This window comes from Bactrocera neohumeralis, chromosome 4 (genome assembly GCF_024586455.1).
Source record: "Bactrocera neohumeralis isolate Rockhampton chromosome 4, APGP_CSIRO_Bneo_wtdbg2-racon-allhic-juicebox.fasta_v2, whole genome shotgun sequence".
NCBI classification, from domain to species: domain Eukaryota; kingdom Metazoa; phylum Arthropoda; class Insecta; order Diptera; family Tephritidae; genus Bactrocera; species Bactrocera neohumeralis.
In genome coordinates, this window is record NC_065921.1 from 48712651 (window position 1) to 48733770 (window position 21120).

At 36.5% G+C, this 21120-nt stretch overlaps 1 protein-coding gene across 2 annotated transcripts in view; it reads left to right on the top strand.

Moving 5' to 3' along the window:
* The window catches only part of LOC126754517 (kinesin-like protein KIF12), a 69124-nt gene that overhangs the window by 34606 nt on the left and 13398 nt on the right, over positions 1-21120 (top strand). For both annotated transcript variants that reach the window (XM_050466569.1, XM_050466568.1), the window contains exon 5: positions 15265-15406. In XM_050466569.1, the coding sequence (XP_050322526.1) occupies positions 15265-15406 (142 nt within the window). The remainder of the gene's footprint in view (positions 1-15264; positions 15407-21120) is intronic.

Here is a 21120-nt window from a genome sequence, read left to right on the forward strand (position 1 = left end):
TTTTCAGTTTTTTTTTTCTGAGGTGGTTTTACTTACATTTTCCAAAATCTAAGCCAAATTAAATTTTTCTTTTTCATTGTTTCACAGTTTGCACTGCCTTTTATTTTTGGGTTTCACGTTCATGCTTTACGCGTTAAAAAATTTTTTTTTTGATTTCACGCTTTTACACGCGGTACAAATTTTTTTTTTTGATTTCACGCTTTACGCGGTATATTATACAAAACGTAAAGCTCGGGCGCCAGTTACGCAATCACTTTCGTGAGAGCGAAAAAAATACAATTTTAGTTTTAGGCGGACTCTTAAGCATATAAGTAAATGCATTTGGAATATAATATATGTATGTATGTTTGTATTTTGTTCTAAATATCGTTTTTTTTTGCTTATTCCGTTTTCTCCGTTGAGATGTAGGAGAAATGAGAATACCGATAGTTTTTGAGTTTCGCTAACGTTATGATACCCGTTTTTTGAACCTGTTTAAACGGGGTATATGAGTACAAACATACATATATGGTGCAAAAAATATTTTGTAAATATATATGTATGTAATAAATATCTACGTGTATATAAGTAAATGTTATTGGAATATAATATACTATTTTTTGTTTTGTTTTTTATTTTGTTCATTATCTTTTATTATTTTTCTGTTTCTCGCTTTAGGGTGTACTTTTTGTTTTTTACAAATCTGCCTTCGCTTACGGTTTAAGTAATAAGAGAAATGAGAACACCGATATTTTTTTGTTTTTGTGTTTTGTTAACGTTCTGGTACTCGTTTTTTGGAACTGTTTAAACGGGGTTTACCAGTTCAAACATACATACATATATGATATAAAAAATGGATACGATACACTTACATTGACTCGCATCAAGGGTATTTTTGGTTTTGACTTTGGGGGGGACAAGTGTTGGTATGTTTCCTTTATGACTACTTTGCGGTCAGTGGCCTCCTTTCCTTAGCGGTCAGCTGCTCCCCTGTTTTTTGTTTTTTCCTGTTCCTCTGTGCCAGTCTCCTTTGTTGGTGTTGTGAGTGCGTTCCAGCCCAGGCGTGTTGATATTTTTGTTGTTTTACTTAGTTGGCTTAATTTCGCGCCCGTTTTCCGTTTATCGCGACCGGTTTAGTTATGTATTATTAATTTTGTTTTTTGTTATCGCGCCCGTTTGTTGGTTGCTGAACATACATACATATATGTATGTAAATATGTATTTTTCAGTACCGCAACTCCACTCTTTACTATTTTGGTTTAGTTTAAGCTCACCACTTTTTTTTTCGTTTGGTTTTGTTGTCACTGCACTCACTGCACTTTTTGCCCTTATATATTCACTTCACTGTTTGATGTATTATATACATATGTACATACATATGTATGTGGTGGTATTGTCCACATTTTTGTCACCTGACGTCTCACAACTTTTTTTTTTTTGTGCACTTTTATGTATTGCATTAATATGTGTATGTGCAATTAAATTTTTTTTTCTGATTTTTTTTTTTTGTCACTTCACTTTTTTTTCGGTATAATTTTATTTATTATATATTTGTTTAATTATAATATAATTTTTGTTTTCTCTCACTCACACTGTGGGTTTTTTTCTATTTTTTTTTTTATTTTTTTTTTTTCTTCACCGCGCGTTTAATTTTATATTTAATATATGTATGTATTTGTTAATTTATATTACAAAAAAAAATTTTTTTTTTTTTCACAATGTTTTCACTTATAAAATTATTCCTTTGACCACTGGTGCCGTCCGGTACGGCTTCGAAGGACCATTGATAATTTTAGAGTTTTTTTTTAAGAATTTCGCGGCACTTACCTCACAGTATGGTGCGCAACGAATGTAAAAGAGAGTGCACGGAAGAACGTACGCTGACTGGTCGAGTTCGCGGTTGAAAACAAAAAAAGGCTGGTGCCTTGTCCGTCAGTCCCTTTTGTTCTTTTTTGTGCGGTGTCCTCATGTGTGTAAAATTCGTGATGTTGGTATTGTGTGCGTGTGATGTGGAATGTGAAATGAAGATGTGGTGTAGAATGATGATGTGGTGTAGAATGATGATGTGGTGAATGTAATGTGTGTGGTGTGGAAGTGTAATAGTGTGAGGGGGTCTGAGACTCATTTAGCCAAACTGTATCATCATTCATCTATCAGATTTCGGCACAAATCCGATGACAGATTTTGAAATGTTTTCTTTAACTATAATGCTTACACCATTGCAGTGATTTTTAGTTTGGTTGCCAGAGAAAAAGAACTTTGTATTTTGAGAAAAAATTTCTCCACAATCTGGCCACCATGTTTCACTTATGCCAAGTAAATCGATGTCTAATTTCTTCATTTCTAAAATCGTATTGGTTCCGATATTTAAAGTTTGTTTTGTTTTGATTGTACTATCATTATCATATAATATGCTGGGAAGTATACTTCTTCCGTACTACCTATAATAACAGACGCTGATACGTTGTGGATTGCTTTTAGCCCGGCTACGCTACCGCCAGCATCGCTCTTTGGATCATTATAATTTACTTTTTGGTTTATTGCTATTGATATGATATATCTCGAACTCTTATCATAACTAGACTAGCATTACTAAAAATAACAACTGAATATTACTCCTATTCTCATAGCATTTTGCTGAATACTTTTGTCTAGTATACTTTACTTTACATGTAAGAAATAAGTCTATCTTCGATGAGAAAAATTAATTACATCATCTGATACTACTGTGATCAAATTGAAAGGTGAATTTTTTCCATTTCATCTCCTTCAAAGTAATCCCCTCCCGCTGCAGTACACTTATGCCAACGAATTTTCCAGTCATCATAGCACTTGGAAAAATCCTCCGATTCAGCTTATATATCCTCAATTGAGTCAAAACGGTGTCCTCGTAGTGGTCATGTGAATTTGCTGAATAGCCAGAAGTTACACGAAGGTAAATCAGGCGAATGCGGTGGTTGCGGCACGATGTTAGTTGAAAAGTAACCAATGCAATATAAGATAGAGCATTATCGCACTTCTTTGTTCAATAAATTCGGACATAGTAAAAATCGAAGAATTCACTTTTAGAGCGTCACAAACCGACGCGTATCTCAAATACTAATGTCTATTTTGGCGAGAAATTTATGTCTATTTTAGAGAAATTGTAAGAAAACTTACAGAAAAAAAATTACTGATTCGAAAAGCACGCGAAGCATAAATTAAAAATTCACCTTTCAATTTGATCACAGTGGTATAACATAATTGTTACAACAAAAAAACAATCTTCACATTTCGTCTGTACCGTGAGAGTTCACGTTTGACTCTGATCTTCTTTATTAAAATTTCTTTCCTCGATAGATTTCTTAATTCTAATCTCTTAACTATGTACATATGTACATATGTATAAGTTTTTTTTGTTTATGCATGAAAAATATGTACATACATATACAGTGTGCGACAAAACTAAAGCACGGAATCTACCTTGTCGGTATTTAACCGGATAAAATCATAAATTAGGCATTACGTGATGTTTTATTGATTTGTATTATTAGTTCATGTATTCTTCTTTTAAAATTTGTCGCACCAGACTTTTGGAGTTCTTCATATATTTAATTTTATATAATATTTTAGTAAGTTAATTTGTTTAATTTTTACTAATTTTAAAAGAAGAATACATTTTGAACATGTGGCACATTAAAAAAATGCCTATATATAAAATAGTTTTGTCCATATATGAAAAAGTATTATATTTTTATTGTATACTTCAGATATCAACGCATTGATATTTTACAACTGTTTAGAATCACTGTGTGACTTAATGCATCTAACGCATTTATACACATAAGTACACACCATACGAGGTATCACAATTAAGTAATGAGACTGATTCCATAAAAACCGTATATTTGAAAATTATTCTACAATTCTGCCATCCCCTTCAAAGTAGTCCCCTTGGGCAGCTATACAGCGATTCCAGCGCGTTTTCCATGCTTCGTAACATTTCTGGAACGCTTCGACTGGGATGTCCGCGAGTACCCTCGTCACGGCCGCCTGGATGTCCGTAATAGACTCAAAATGGGTTTCTTTGACCACCGATTTTGCTTTAGAAAACAAAAAAAAGTCACAGGGTGACATGTCGGGCGAATAAGGCGGCTGTTGCAACACGGCGATCCTTTTAGAGGCCAAATACTGGGACACGCTGAGGGCGGTGTGGCACGGCGCGTTGTCGTGGTGAAGGACTCGTTTTCGCAATCTTTCGAGTACTTGGCAATAGTAGACTTGATTCACAGTTTTCCCCGGTGAAACGAATTCTTTGTGGACGATTCCACGGCTATCAAAAAATGCAATAATCATCGTTTTCACCTTCGACAATCTTTTTACAATTTTAGCATACGTTTCCGAAGATGTTTCGCCCAATCTGGCGCAAAATTTTATCGCGACGCGTTGCTCTTGATTTCGTTTTTCCATTTTCGTGACGAGCACTACAAACACACGTCTACTCAACTTGACGCAGCAGGCGAACTAAACAAGCAAGAGCGATGGTACATATATTAATGGAGAGTTGAGGGATGCCGGAAAAAGAGAAAGGGAATTTCAAGGTCACAGGTTTACCACAAGCGCGGCAATAAAATCAGTCTCATTACTTAATTGTCAAACCTCGTAGATATTCTGATATCAGTTGCTGCTTGTGTGCAAGTTAACGACAGCCTCCGCATAGCAACCTTACCATAACTGTAAATAAAATTGAATCTTTGCATTTTGCAATTACACTGTCTCATAAATTAAAAATCTTAATTCACGTTTTTGATTATTTAAGAATTTGATATGCTTTTTCCGTTCTGAATCCAATAATCCATTCTTATCAAAACGATTTCGCTCGCCCTTACAAGAAGGCATAACAATAACAATTGTAAAGAAAACAGAACGCTGAACGTTCTGCTGGAATATGCTATAACAGCTAATATTGAATTAACTCTTTCTTTGTTCTGGATTCAATCAAGCTGATGCTTACACTTCAGCTTTAGCTTTAACTTTAAGTAAATAAGACCAAAATGTATAAATATATGAGTATTTCGAAAATAAAGGTTTTATTTGTTTCTTGCAATCCACTAAAACCACACGTGTTCTTATTAATATATATTTTTTCTCAAAATTCCCTCGTCGCGGGAATTAATTTGCATTAGTATTTGGAGTATGTATGTTTGTATTAGTTTTATGTACATATATACTAATTTATGAGATTTATTCAATAGGCAATGATTTTCACATTTATATGAGCAAGTTTCATATTACAATTTTGTTGCTTACCATTGCACTTGACATTTAGTGAACTGAATTTTCTTTTTATTTCATTTATTGTTTACATGAGTATATTTATGTATTAATGTACTTCTGTCACAAATAGAATCTATATAAATAAAAATGAATACCAAAAATGTATGTACGCGCATAACTCAATAACGCCTGGACCAATTTTGCTAATTCTTTTTCTTAAATGTTCGTTGAAGTTCAAAGATGGTTTTTACGGCGCGAAAAATTCGAATAATTTCCGGAAAACCCCTAAAAACAGCCCTTTTATTTTCCCCCATACAAACGTTACATACATACATACATATGTACATACATATATAAAATGAATGTTTGTTAGTAACACTAAGAGAACGGTTGAACCAATCTTGATGAAATTTTTAAAGGTTGTTTGTTGTGGATCGGGAAAGGTTTAGAAACAAATACCTTATACTTTTCATGAGGAGAAGTCGGAAAATTGGACAATTCCAAAAAGTAACATTTTTCATACACGTTTTTTTCAATTTTTGTTTGGTTTGTTTTTCAATATTTTGATTTATAAATAATTTGAATCGTTCAATTGCGGTCGCTTGCTTTTTTATTCCGGCTATCCAAAGGAAAAATTATTTAAAATTATTCAGTGAAAACTTTATGTGTGTTTCACACAATATGATCAATTGCATATTGAAATTTGTTACGAAGCCACGAAGAGGTCGCGCTAATATTGGTCGGCGTTCTTTTTGCCATCAACGTATGGCAGCCCAAGAAAAGGCAAGAAGTACTCCCAAAATGCAATGACATACGTCCGGAATAATGGATCGCGGTCAATCAGCTAGCGATCGTAACGATATCACAGCACGACTTATTAAACAGTAGCTGCGATGTTTGATGGTCTTTATCTTGAAGCAACCTATGGTATATATGATGCTGTTAGATGCTGAATGTATTCTGTTGCGTGTTGCCGCACGCACACATTCTTCTTTGGATGCGGATGGTGATTACACCAGATCAAATTGATGAAATCATTTCAGAGGAAATTCCTGATTCAGAGATAGATCCAGAATTATACGAAGTGGTGGAAACCAATATGGTTCATAGACCTTGCGAACCTTACAATCCCACTTTGGTTTGTATGTCTGACAATAAATGCACGAAACACTACTCATGTGCTTTTCTTTCGGAAACGGAAATGGGAAATGATGGATATTCACTGTATCGGCGTCGCTCACCAGACGACAATGGCAGAACAACACATGGATCGTACCATATTCGCCACTTCTGTCTAATTCACATTCAAAACTCATGTCAATGTTGAATATTGCAGATTGGTGAAATCGATCAAATACGTTTGCAAGTACGTCACCAAAGAAAGCAACATAGCGGTTATTTTCCTTGAACGATATGAGATCAGCAGTATCAAATGGGTCGATATGTGAACTGCAAAAAAGCGCTTTGTAGGATATTTACTTTTGCAATTCATGAAAGTTTGTAGACGGTTGTGCAGGACAATGCGATAGTTACTTCGCATGCCACTGAAGTTCGCATACTTTTCGCGAAGATCATTTCGACATATCAGCCTTCAAATTCGCGTTAATTATGGGATACGAAAAAATGACATTGCCGACGACATTTTACATTGTACGGATATTCGCTTAGAATTGGAAGTGGGCAAATTTCGGTTGATACTTCCAGTGGTTTGATATCAATTTCACCTCCCTTTTTTCAATTCACTTCAACGGAAGATGAATTCATCACGAATGCAGAGATAAAGAGATCTTTAACTCCTCTCTCACTGGAAGTGAGAGAGCAATTGCTAAACGTCAAAACCTACTGAACTCGATTAGCTGTCAATTTAAATTCGCCTGTTGTAAATGATAATTCGCAAAATTACTTTGCTAAGTTTGTAGGACTGCCCTTAATTAAAAGAGATAAAGAGATGCCCAACTCATCCCTCATTGGAAGTGAGAGAGCGATTGCTAAACGTCAAAACCTCCTGAACTTTGACAGCTGATCGAGTTCAGGAGGTTTTGACGTTTAGCAATCGCTCTCTCACTTCCAATGAGGGATGAGTTGGGCATCTCTTTATCTCTTTTAATTAAGGGCAGTCCTACAAACTTAGCAAAGTAATTTTGCGAATTATCATTTACAACAGGCGAATTTAAATTACAATTTCCGGGTGCTTTTTTGTTCTAATTTAAATGTGAAGAATATAATCCTAAGTTTACTCAAAAGACGCTAAAGCAGGGTGGCGTAAATATTCTGGCTTGGGGAGCATTTTTTTGGCATGATATATGTCCGGTCATACGAATCAATGGGGAAAATGGACAAGATTCAGCGCTTGCAATCAACTGGAAATTTATGCAAAATAACAATACCAAACCCATTTTCTGCTGAGAAAATCGATATTTTGGATTGGCCTGTCCAAAGCCTTGACTTGAATCTAATTAAAACCTATAGAGTGAAGTCAAACCTCAACAATAAACACGATTTGTGGTCTGCCGTTAAAAAAGCTTGGTAGTCAGCTACTATCTAAAGCTAAGTGCCAAAAGTTCATGGAAAGTATGGGTCGCAGGTGTAAAGCAGTCATATAAAATAAAGACTACAGCACCTAATACGTATTAACAATAAACATGTTTGTATGTAGCAAAGTTAATAAAAATGCAATTTGAACCAAATTGTCTGGGTTGTGTCCATCTCATTATACCACAGTTTTCGTGTTTGCTCATTATTTTTTTTACAAAGAATTGCGACTTTAGTTTGTACTATTATAGAATACGAGGAGTAAACTTTTAGAAAAAACCCAAATTTGTTTACGACTATGTGTCCAGTTTGTATGGAAGCTACATGCTATAGTAATCCGATCTGAACAATTTTTTCGGAGATTATGTTATTACCTTAAGCAGTAATCTATGCCAAACTTCGTAAAGGTATCACGTCAATACTGTGCCCAAAAAATAAGGTGACATTTGAATTTAAACTGCGCTCGTCGAAGGATTTGGAGAATTATTTTTTTTTTAGGTTGGTAGTACTGTCAGTCACATTTATGTCAAATTTCATGTCAAAATATTCATTAGTGTTTGAGATACGTGTCGTTTTGTGAGCTGCTAAAAGTGAGTTTTTCGTTTTTTGCGATGCCGAAATTTGTTGAGCAAAGAATTTGCATTAAATTTTGTTTACGGAATCAATTTTCTGCTGCGGATACGTTGAAGATGGTGCAGAAAGACTTTGATGATGAGGCTATGTCTAAAAAAAATGTTTACAAGTGGTATAGTGAGTTCCAAGCCGGCCGTGAACGTGGCGAAGACGAAGAGCGTCCAGGGCGACCATCAACCTCAACCGACGAAGCTCACCTTCAACAAATCAAAGATTTGGTGTTGAAAAAACGTCGATCAACAATTAAAGACCTTGCTGATGAAGTTGGCATATCGAAAGACTCAGCCATTACCATTTTGAAGGATGTTTTGGGCCTCAAGCGCGTCAAATCTCGACTGGTACCGAAAACATTGAATTTTTTGGAAAAAAGGCGTCGCGTTGAAGTGTGTGAAACGATGCTTTCCGACTACCAGGGTGTCATGAAACGCATTATAACTGGCGATGAGACTTGGATCTAGGCTTACTAGCAGAACCAGTGAAAAACGCTACTGCCTTCCTTCATTTTCCTTCCTCATCGGCAAAATGTGTGCACAGTGAAAAACGTGGTAAAAACGCAGAAATCAGCCATCTTTGTTTACCATTGCCCATTACGCATATATAGTTTTGAGCACATCTTTATTTTCAATTACAATTTTTTACAATATAAAATATCAAAACTGAAAACAAACTATTAAAAATAGTTTACATATTTATAAATAATAGCATTCGACTCTGATTTTGAGTTATTTTATGAAAATTTCAAACATATTGAAATATATTGAACAGATTGAATTATAAAAGTTGATAATTACTACAGTGTATCGATATTGGCAACCCTGCCTTGTGAGAGCGCAATCAGCTGACACGTTTCCACGGCAAAAATCCAAATGCCGTGAATTCTCACGTCATCCCACGTCAAAGAGAGAAGGGAGTAGCGTTTTTCACTGTTCAGTTACATTGCGCGCCCATAAGATAGGTCGTGGCAGCTGGCACGAGCCACGATTCTACGTTTTGCACTGGCTGTGCTATACGACCCCGAAACAACCGATCAATCGAGCGAATATCGTGCCAAAAGAGAGAAGAGACCAAAAAATCGCGCCAAAGTCGCTCAAAAATCAAGGTCATGTTGACTGTTTTCTTCGATTATCGTGGTGTTGTGCATTATGAATTCCTTCCAACCGGTCAAACAGTCAACAAGGAATATTATTTGAACGTTATGCGCCGTTTGCGTAACGCTATCCGCCTAAAAAGGCCGGAATTGTGGAAAAACAATTCTTGGTTTTTACACCACGATAATGCACCATCCCATACTGCCCTCGTAATTCGTGATCATTTCGCCAAAAACCCACCTGATCAGGCGCCGTGCGACTTCTGGCTGTTCACCAAGCTCAAAAGACCACTCCGGGGACACCTTTTTTATACGATAGAGGAGATTCAAGCCGCATCGAAGACGGAACTGAAGGCCATCCCGGAAAGTGACTACAACCAGTGTTTCGAAGATTGAAAAATCCGTTGGCATAAGTGCATTGCATCGGGAGGGGATTACTTTGAAGGGGATGAAATTGATTTGGAAAAATAAATAATGAATTTTCAAAATAAATACAATGTCACCTTATTTTTTGGGCACAGGTCGTTATCGTTAAATGAGAAAGTTTTCCATGCAAGCATTTGATTCCGATCATTCAGTTCGTATGGCAGCTATATGCTATAGTTAACCGACATGAACAAGGTATAGGCGTTTGCTGACTCTCAGGCAAATGCGTTTTGATAAGTCTTTGATATAACTTTAGTAAAAATTGAGATATCTCGACGAAACTTGGTATACGCATTCCTTGGTACAAAAAACAATTAGACTTCGTAAATGGGCGTAATCGCACTAAATTAAGATATAAAATTTAACACAGGAGATCGCAGTAGCCAGCTGTACCTGTTTGCAAAAAAATTGAGAAAGTGGGCGTGCCAAGCCATTAAGTCACTAAATTCGCCTACCGATAGTGAGAAAACAGATGACATGGGATGAAAACCCCGCTCATTATCCATGTAACGGTACTGTTCAAAACTACTAAAAGGGCGATAAATCACGTTGTGAAAATGAGTGAAATCGGACAACAACCACGCCTGCTTTCCATATAGCACAATTTTAAACTCCACTTGATTCTTTCACTTTCCAGTACACAAATCAAGTAGCAATTAATATAACCGGACTCTACTTTGCACGAATAATGCCTTTAGTGGATGTCACCTTATGACCAAAAATTGTTCAAATCCAAAAACTGTTCCCTCGGTACTGAATATGTACAGTTGACTTTGGATCGACGTCTGAGATATATAAATAAAATAATTGTATGTCTGTATGTCAAAAATAGGTTGAATCGGGACTTAGCACCCTTATACCTAATATAAAAATAATCGAACTTCCGGGTGACTTTCTACCGCATATATCGGCCAATATGTGAGTTATCTCAATCAAAATGATCTAGAATGTTTGCCCATAACAGTGTATCTTTGTACCTAAAATAGATAAATCTGAGTGAAAATTTGACTTACTTACCTCCCATATACGTATAACTAATATCAGGATTTTCGAATATCGGGCTGACTCTACTCTATATGATTAGTTTTTTAGTAAGTGACATGTTAATAGTATGTGGTATTGCAAAAAATATATATTATAACATCTAGTCGATACTACCCCAACCTCCATATACATATGTACTAGATATAATTGTTTTCGTTTTTCTAACAAACCTTATGTATCTGACAGTATAGGAGTTACGAATAGTATATGTATATATAATATTGCTTGGATTTTGATCCTCAGGTTGACGTTTTACACCATAAAGTATTTCCCTGGCTTTGATTCTTGTAAGTTGTAAGAGTATAAAATGTTCGGCTGCGCCCGAACTTACTCTTCCTTACTTGTTTCAATATAATATTATACCCTTCTTCTTCTTAATTGGCTTACGCGATTATAGCCAAGTTATCAACAGCGCGCCAGTCGTTTCTTCTTTTCGCTACGTGGCGTCAATTGAATATTCCAAGCGTAGCCAGGTCCTTCTCCACCTGGTCCTTCCAACGAAGTGGAGGTCTTCCTCTTCCTCTGCTTCCTCCGGCGGGTACAGCGTCGAATACTTTCAGAGCTGGAGTGTTTTCGTCCATTCGGACAACATGACCTAGCCAGCGTAGCCGCTGTCTTTTAATTCACTGAACTATGTCAATGTCGTCGTATATCTCATACAGCTCATCGTTCATCGAATGCCATATTCGTCGTGGCCAACGCGCAAAGGACCATAAATATTTCGCAGAACCTTTCCCTCGAAAACTCGCAACGTCAACTCATCTGTTGTTGTCATCGTCCAAGCCTCTGCACCATACAGCAGGACGGGAATTATGAGTGACTTATAGAGTTTGGTTTTTGTACGTCGAGAGAGGACTTTACTTCTCAATTGCCTACTTACTCCGAAGTAGCACCTGTCTGCGTTGGATTTCGAGGCTGACGATGTTGTTGGTGTCCAAGATAGACGAAATTACCTACAATTTCGAAATTATGACTGTCAACAGTGACGTGGGAGCCTAGTTTCGAGTGCGACGACTGTTTGTTTGATGACAGGGATACCAAATTCAGACATCGCGGCATAGATGCAGCTCCTTTTCGTGCTGTCGAAGGCAGCTTTGAAATTGACGAAGAGGTGGTCTGTGTCGATTATCCTTTCACGGGTCTTTTCCAAAATTTGGCGCATGGTGAATATCTAGTCGGTGGTTGATTTTCCAGGTCTAAAGCCACACTTATAAGGTCCAATCAGTTTGTTAACGGTGGGCTTTAATCTTTCACGCAATACGCTCCATAGAACCTTATACGCGATGTTAAGGAGGCTTATCCCACGGTAGTTGGCGCAGATTGTGGGGTCTCCCTATTATACCCATGAGTTTATAATTTGAAAGTAAAATAATCTGATAGGATTCAAAAAACTTTTATAAAAGAACTAGGTGTGGTTGTGATTCGGTAATTGTCACTTAAAATTTGTGGCCAAACTTTGAGGTGCCATGAATAGTTCTGTTTAATTGAATACATTTTTAAGGGAACGTCCGCTATCTCAAATTTATGCGAGGTATATGTAACTTGCTCGGAGAACAGACAGAACGACATCCTAATGATTAGGGTTATGCATATATCCTTAAAGGGTCAATAGGGTAATATTTTTTCAATTTTTTTTTTTTTTTTCATTTTCTGTTCACTTATACCCTTATAATTAATGTAGAAACCCACTTTACCATTGGAAGGTTGCGAAAAAGGCCCAAAAATAATAATAACGCTCGACGTTCGGAGCGCTCGGAGTGCACACCTCAAACTTTAAACGCGTTTTGCTCAAAACACTCTTTTTTAAACTACTCCACCGATTTGCTTATTTTTTTTTTTTAATATTCACAAAACGCCTGGCTATCGTCCCTCTAATTTTTTATAATTTATGGACAATGTTATGACTAAATTTATGTAAAAAACATGTGGAAAAATTAAAAAAAAAAAAGTTAATTACTTTTTTATTTATCAACATTTTTTCATGAGTCTAGTAGGGACGATAACCATTCACGTACTTTTTAAGAATTAATTGGGTTTTTTGTGTTTCAGATGATCCAAACATGAGAAATCGTGTCCGCCAGTGAAAAAACGCATCTCATTCACCCAGCCATTTCTCCGACAGATGTCATCAAAAAATTCCGAAAAAATTCGTTTATACACTCCACGATATATCTCATGATATGTGAAAAAATTTCTATTGTTCTATTGAAAATAAAAATGTCAAAAAACAGGCCAGATTACCCTACTGACCCCTTAAAACTATCTCTTATAGTTTTAGGTGCTACAAAAAACCAACAATAACATTTATACACTGCAGTGCACTGATACAAATAAATGTTGAGTTGAGTAATTCGATTTTAAAAATTTAAAATAACACATAACATTTTACTATACATACATATGTATATGTGTTTACGTATTTATACTTACATATGTATGTATATATTCAAATCTTCATGGTTGCGTTTTCACTTTTTAATTTCCCGAATATTCCTTCGTAGCGCTCTTTGACCCATCACAGTTATATTGCATATCGAAGTGACAAGGCGTGTATCCGCCAAAGTAAACACTGAATTTTAAATGTCATACAAAATGAGTCAAATGGACAATGGTTTTACTGCACTCCTTGCTACCGTAAATGCAGCACCACTGTTTCCCGCAAATTGTCAATGTAAATAAGGGATGACGCGCGGGTCAGTGACTGCACAAATTGTATTGCCTTCAATGCATTTATTGGTTAAATGCGCACAAACGTATGCACGAAAGCTTGTGTGCAAAAATAATTATTTACCTTCTACACAAGTAGTGGTAGTGGTAAGTGGTAGCCTTTGGCAATCTATAATCTTTTTATACTCTCGCAACAAAGTTGCTAAGGAGAGTATTATAGTTTTTTTCACATAACGGTTGTTTGTAAGTCCTAAAACTAAAAGAGTCAGATATAGGGTTATATATACCAAAGTGATCAGGGTGACGAGTGGAGTTGAAATCCGGATGTCTGTCTGTCCGTCCGTCCATCTGTCCGTCCGTCCGTGAAAGCTGTAACTTGAGTAAACATTGAGATATCATGATGAAACTTGGTACACGTATTTCTTGGCTCCATAAGAAGGTTAAGTTCGAAGATGGGCAAAATCGGCCAACTGCCACGCCCACAAAATGGCGAAAACCGAAAACCTATAAAGTGTCGTAACTAAGCCATAAATAAAGATATTAAAATGAAATTTGGCACAAAGGATCGCATTAGGGAGGGGCATATTTGGATGTAATTTTTTTGGAAAAGTGGGCGTGGCCCCGCCCCCTACTAAGTTTTTTGTACATATCTCGGAAACTACTATAGCTATGTCAACCAAACCCTATAGAGTCATTTCCTTCAGGCATTTCCATATACAGTTCAAAAATGGAAGAAATCGGATAATAACCACGCCCACCTCCCATACAAAGGTTATGTTGAAAATCACTAAAAGTGCGTTAACCAACTAACAAAAAACGTCAGAAACACTAAATTTTACGGAAGAAATGGCAGAAGGAAGCTGCACCTAAGCTTTTTTTTAAATTGAAAATGGGCGTGGCGTCGCCCACTTATATACGAAATATGGGTGAAATCGGTTCACAACCACGCCTTCTTCCAATATAACGCTATTTTGAATTCCATCTGATGCCTTCTCTGTATAATATATACATTAGGAACCAATGATGATAGCGGAATAAAACTTTACATAAATATTTGAAAAATATGTAAATGACGTATAATGAAATCTCGATTATCACTTTATCATGCGAGAGTATAAAATGTTCGGTGACACCCGAACTTAGCCCTTCCTTACTTGTTCGTTCTTCGCTTTGTTGAAATAATTATATTGCCATTCCCCATATAACGCAGTGAATATTCTTATTTTTACAATAAATATACCCTATATATACATTCATTGAGTCGCAATTCTTCAATGGCTTATAGCTGGATCAGCGACGGTATCCTACGATAAAGTGGGCGGTAGAAGCGGTGTTGGCTGATCATTTACATTGCGCTCCCATAAGATAGGTCTTATCAGCTGATTCGGGCCACGGTTTTGCGGAATTCGCTGTTTGCGCTCTTAAGCTTCCAGTTGCTTTTCACATACCTTTCTCCCTTACAAATTGCAAAAGTTACATATCTAATGTTTGGTTGCACCCGAACTTAGTTATCTTTTAAGTTGTGTAAGTGTAAGTTGAGAGAACTGCTCTAATGAGCGGGATCTTTAAAATGACCTTAATTTTAAATGTATATATGTATTTTGACTAACAGGGATGAATAAAGATTTTAAAATTTTTAGGTGATTGATTTATTGAATCCAGGATCAGCGAGGAAGCCACTGGCAGTTCGTTGGTCAAAAAAATCACGAGGATTCTTTGTAGAGAACCTTTTCACTGTAGATTGCGAAGAGTTAGATGACCTGTTAGCAGTTCTGGAAGAAGGTATGTAAAATAATAGAAAAGAGCGTAATGCACTTACTTTATAGATTTAACAAAAGTCTCTTCCAGCAAGCACGTTGTATGTTGACCTTGTCCCGCCCGCTTGTTATTTCTAAGTTAACTGTAATGCTAGTAGTTAAGAAATAATATATCACGACAAAATATATGGTAGTCGAAAGTGTTTTCGTATTTCTAATCAAACTTCAACTTATTATTTTTTATATACATATATAACAATAAATAAACAAATATGTACCATTTTAATCGACCACTTTTAGCCATTTTTCCGCTAGAGACATTATTCTAGAATTACTGAGCGAAACCAACCTCACAATTATTAGTAGTGGCACCAAAAATACTTATAAAAAAGGAAATAAAGGCTCTATAATAGACCTGATGTTTGCAAATGACGCCCTTAGCAGACACATTAAGTGGGAGGTGTCAGGCAAGTATACAAATAGTGACCACATGGCAATCATTGCAGAAGTTTCATTCTCTCGGGCCCCGGAACCCTCACGCATTAACACTACACATAAAAGAAGCTGGAAGCAAACAGATTTTGATTCTAACGTTTTAGAGACAGTCTGGAGTGCAGCAATATCACCAGGCGAAGGTGGCGCCCACTTAGTAACCGCATAGCGAAAGGTACTGGTGGCAGCATGCGACACTACATTGCAATGGACGAAATGTCACAATAAGCGAAGACCTGTATACTGGTGGAATAAAGAGATGGCCTCGCTGAGAAAGCTCACTCAGCCCGACGTCGCCTACAACGCAATCAAACTGGCGAAAACGAAAACCGTCTCAAAGAAGCTTTTAAAAGCTACAAGAAGCTTTTAAAGTCAGACCCTGGGGGACTGCTTATAAAATCTGTATGTCCAAATTCCAAAATAAGCGGCAACAACCCAAAGGCGCTCCGTTTATGAAGAAAGTCGTAGAGGCATTATTTCCGACGCACGCCCCGATTACCAGCGCTGAGCGACGAAACGAAGCTGGTAAATCACCCTCACTGGTTACAGAAGAAGAACTATTGGCCATAGCTAAAAAAATCAAAATCAACAAAGCGCCTGGTATCGATGGAATACCAAACAGAGCTCTAAAGGTAGCCATAATTTCAAAACCCACTCTTTTTGCAAAAATGTACAATGCATGCATAAAAGAAGGGATGTTCCCCGATCCCTGGAAATTCCAGCGCCTAGTTTTAATCCCAAAACCAAAAAAAAAACACCAGATGAACCTTCTTCGTATCGACCTCTGCTGTATGCTCGACACATTGGGCAAAGTGTATGAAAGTATAATAAGAAACCGCTTGGAATTTGCAATCCAGGAAGCCGGCGAACTATCAGAAAGACAATACGGTTTCAGAAAACAGAGGCCTACTATGGATGCACTGAAAGAAGTTCTCGATACTGCGAAAAGTGCAGTAAGTGGCAAAAGATGGAAAGGTGGTACAAAAAATATTGTGCGCTGATCACCCTGGATATGAAGAATGCATTCAACTCTGCTAAATGGACAAACATATTCGAAGCCTTATCCCTCACAAAGCCCCTCAGTACCTCACAAAAATCGTTATTTTGAAAATACTACAAGGCTGATCTACGATACCACCGAAGGCATCAAAAGCTACCCTATTTCAAATGGAGTACCACAAGGTTCAGTGTTAGGTCCTCTCTTATGGAATCTCGTGTATGATGGAGTGCTAAGAATTCCACAACCAAAAAACGTTAAGCTAATCGCATACGCGGACGACCTTATAGTGGTAGCAGTAGCTACCAAAATAAATGCAATGAATGCATAAATGGTCTGCGCCAATGGTTTTCTTCCATGAGTTTGGAACTGGCTGAGCACAAAACAGAGGTATTGCTCATAAGCACCAGGAAAATTGAGGAAAAAATAACTTTCACTATAGGAGAGTGCGTTATTACTTCACAACCACAGTTGAAGTATTTAGGGGTAATATTGGACACCAAACAGAAATTCAATTAGCACTTGACAAACATAGCAAATAAAGTAAATAAGATTTATAATGCCTTATCAAGAATAATGGCAAATATAGGCTGTTTGCGCTCTAGCCGCCGACTTTTACTCGCAAAAACGATGAACTCTGTTATACTATATGCAGCTCCAGTACTGATACATAAAATAGTAAACATAAAATCGTATACTAAACCAATAAATGCGATGCATAGACTCACAGGAATAAGAGTAACAAGTGCTTTCCGAACTATTTCCAGCGAAGCAGCTGAAGTACAAGCTAGTATTCCGCCCATAGACATCCAGGGTGACGAGCTCACGAGATTATATGAGCTATCAGCGCCAATTACAGAAATCCAAATGAGAGAAGAGAGAAAGAAGAGCGTAACTATATAGCAGCAACAGTGGCAAACCTCAACTAAATAACGGTGGACCCACAGACTTATACTTGACAACCATACGTGGATAAGTAGAAACCATGGGGTCCTGGATTTTCACCTGACCCAAATAATAAGCGGGCATGGGTGCTTCAGAGGCTATCTATACAAATTTAAAAATGACGTAAGTTTGACTGCACTTATGTGTCAGTGCTCTGAGAATTGGGAAGCTGTTCGCGAAGCGGCAATTTCCATCACGATAATACTAAGGCAGCTATAGCAGAATAGGCATCAGTCCGTCCGTGCTATAGAGGAGACGTAAAATGTCTTGTCACACCCATGAAATAATACCATATCGGTTGTTCCGTGGGAGATTCTTGAGTTGGGAGTAGGTTAGGTTTAGCGGATTAAAGTCCCACACTCCGGCCTTCAATGCTTCTACTATAAAAAAAAAAAAACATCGTGTCCGTAAACTTCACAAATTTCATTGGTGGCTTAAGTAATATTCTTCCCTTTTTATACAAAAATTTCAAAATATAGCGAATTTCTTCATTATTTTCACTCATTTTTGAACAGCTGTAACTTTTTCAACTTTCCGAATTTAATGGTTTTTGGTTAAAATCTCACCTTTCCAACACTATATGGTATGAGACAATGTGACAATGTGTAGCACTGGAGATATAAATTGCAACGACATCTATTGACAAAATACGGAAATACTTCTTCGACTACCCAATATTTAAAGTATAGTATATAGTAAAGGTTATAGTACATTTTGTAGATAATAAATATCAAAGGTTTATTTCATACTCAAAATTGGACATAGTGTTTGCAAACATAAAAAATCGCCACCTCTGTAATGTGTGTCTAATATACGGAAAAGCCTGAACTCTACTACTTAAAACCAATCGAGAGAGATATAGAGTTATTAAATCAAAAGTGTATATCTGTCCAAGCAAGCAATAACCTCACTAAAAATGCTAATATGGCGTATGAATTAAACTTGACATATATGTTCTTTGTGACATTAAGGAAGTATTTTAGGTCTTACTTCCACAAAACTGTATGATTCGAATGAAAACGAAGCTATAATACCCAAAGAGATTATATACAAAGTTAGATGGAAATATGTACTTGACTTTATATAATGTAGTTTGTTGGGCGTATATCGGGCAATCGCTTGATATTAATGAACCTCTAATTCATACATAATATTTTTATAAAAAAGTTTTACAGAGAAGAGCTATTGATTTTCAGGGTTCTTCCTTGCTGTTTTAATTAGTTTGCTCAATTTGAAATAGCGTGCTTTCTTTGCATTAAACACATTGCTCATACTAGGTATTAGGAGAAATGTGGATTTTATATGAATATGTCGTAATAATTGACAAGAACACGGTTTCATGTGCGATACCTTCCTGATTATTATATGGAAAGCATACATTACTTTTGTGCATTTACTCATTTTTAACTGTTACATCTTACATATTTTAAAGGTTTTTTTGCAAGGCGGAATAAAAAGGATTATATATGAGTTTTACGAATAAAGTTTTGAAAATCCACTAAGTTAAGCATGTATATTATGGCATAGTTTCATTGCCTCATTGGGCACAGTTTGGGTAGTTCCTCTTACAAATGTTCTATCACTTGAAAACCAATAGCTTAATTGCACGCTGCCGGGGACTATTTTTGGTTACCTATGTGTGGCATGTAGCGCCATCCTAGGTACATTCAAAGGTATATCATAATTCAATTAGAGCCAAATTAATCGTTTATTTATGATTATGTTTCACTGTAAATTTTGAAGGTTAACTAAATTTCATTTTGAAATACATAAGTCAACGACCTTAACTTTATTTGGATGCATTGATACTTCGTGAATTAGTGGGGTGTGGATGTTACTCTTCTGACCGTAGTTTTTACCATCGAGCCAGTTTGTCACTATTTCAACTGTTATCATCTTGACCACGTCTGTAGAGATGGCATGGGGTCGTTGAATTAAAAATTGTTTATCTCATAAACTAGTCGAGTAAACCACAAGAATACATAGAAACAAAATCGAACTACAAGCTTTACAAGAGCTTTCGTATACCTTTAAATCCAATCATACCTGGTGCACTTATCATGCGGTTATTTGGTGCCTAAACTATACGAAACCAGTACATATCTATCAAATGCAGTAGACGCAAATATTCAAACTACACATGGTTGCTAATTTCATATTCGTAATGAGCCAATTTGAATTTGAAATTGATTATTAATTTTTTTTCTTGTACATATACATAAACAGGCTATTTTTATTAGTGTTATAAAAAGATCGCATCAGAATTTTATAACGGTTAAATACACACATACTATGTTTATATGGATGTGGTACAGTAGAGGCCCGCTAATCCGGACACGGCCTAATCCAGATTCCACTGTAATCCGGACAGGGTTAAAAAATTCAAAATTTCTATTATGTCCCTTGTAATCCGGACCGACATTCTCTATCCGTATTCTCTAATCCGGATAACATATTTATTATTCACTACATTCACTTTTATGCTTTATTGTTTTAAGTTTTTTTTTGGGACATGTGTATTATTTGTTATAATAAACAAACAGAAATTTATAAATATTTTTTCTTAATACGAGTACATAGTTCTGATATGTCTTTGGTAATCCGGATTCCCTGATATTCCGGATAGGGGCCGGTTTTAATTGATCCGGATTAGCGGGCCTCTACTGTATGTACATATGTATATACATTGGAATTGCGTAATAAAAGAGACATCCATGAAAAATGTTTTTTCTATATATAAAACAATTTTATTTTGTACTCGAAAACTCACTTTGGGGTAAAATATTAACAATTAATTTATTGCCCTTAGCATTTCCAGTTTTAACCAAGAATTCATAAGCATCAGGATAGCGTAATGAGAGAAACCTTTTAAACCTTAGGCATATACCTAGGATAGGAAGATAGAGTTATGTGTAGGAGTTCATGCAAGGGCAGAAAGTTCTCTGATTGACATTCACTTGGAAGTGATCAGAAACGATTCTTATGTATGTATGCCATATGTAAGCTCAAGCCTCTAACGACTTCCGGCCTTAGACCAAGTATCCTCTGGATACCCAAAGAACATCCGTTTGAAGGCGAGCTAAGTGAGAAGGCGAAACATCCCTCCTAAGGATTTTGCGCTGGGTTTGGGACCCAATGAAAGATTACCAACAGCCTCAAAAGAGAAGCGAAAGTTCTTCAACATATCACTGATTTGCGCCCACGCCTCGGTGGAAGAGAAGGACCAAGTGGGTTGAGGCTGATCGACTTCGCCGTGACCCAAAATATTGTTATCTGTAGTACTAGATTCCAGCATAGAAAAATTC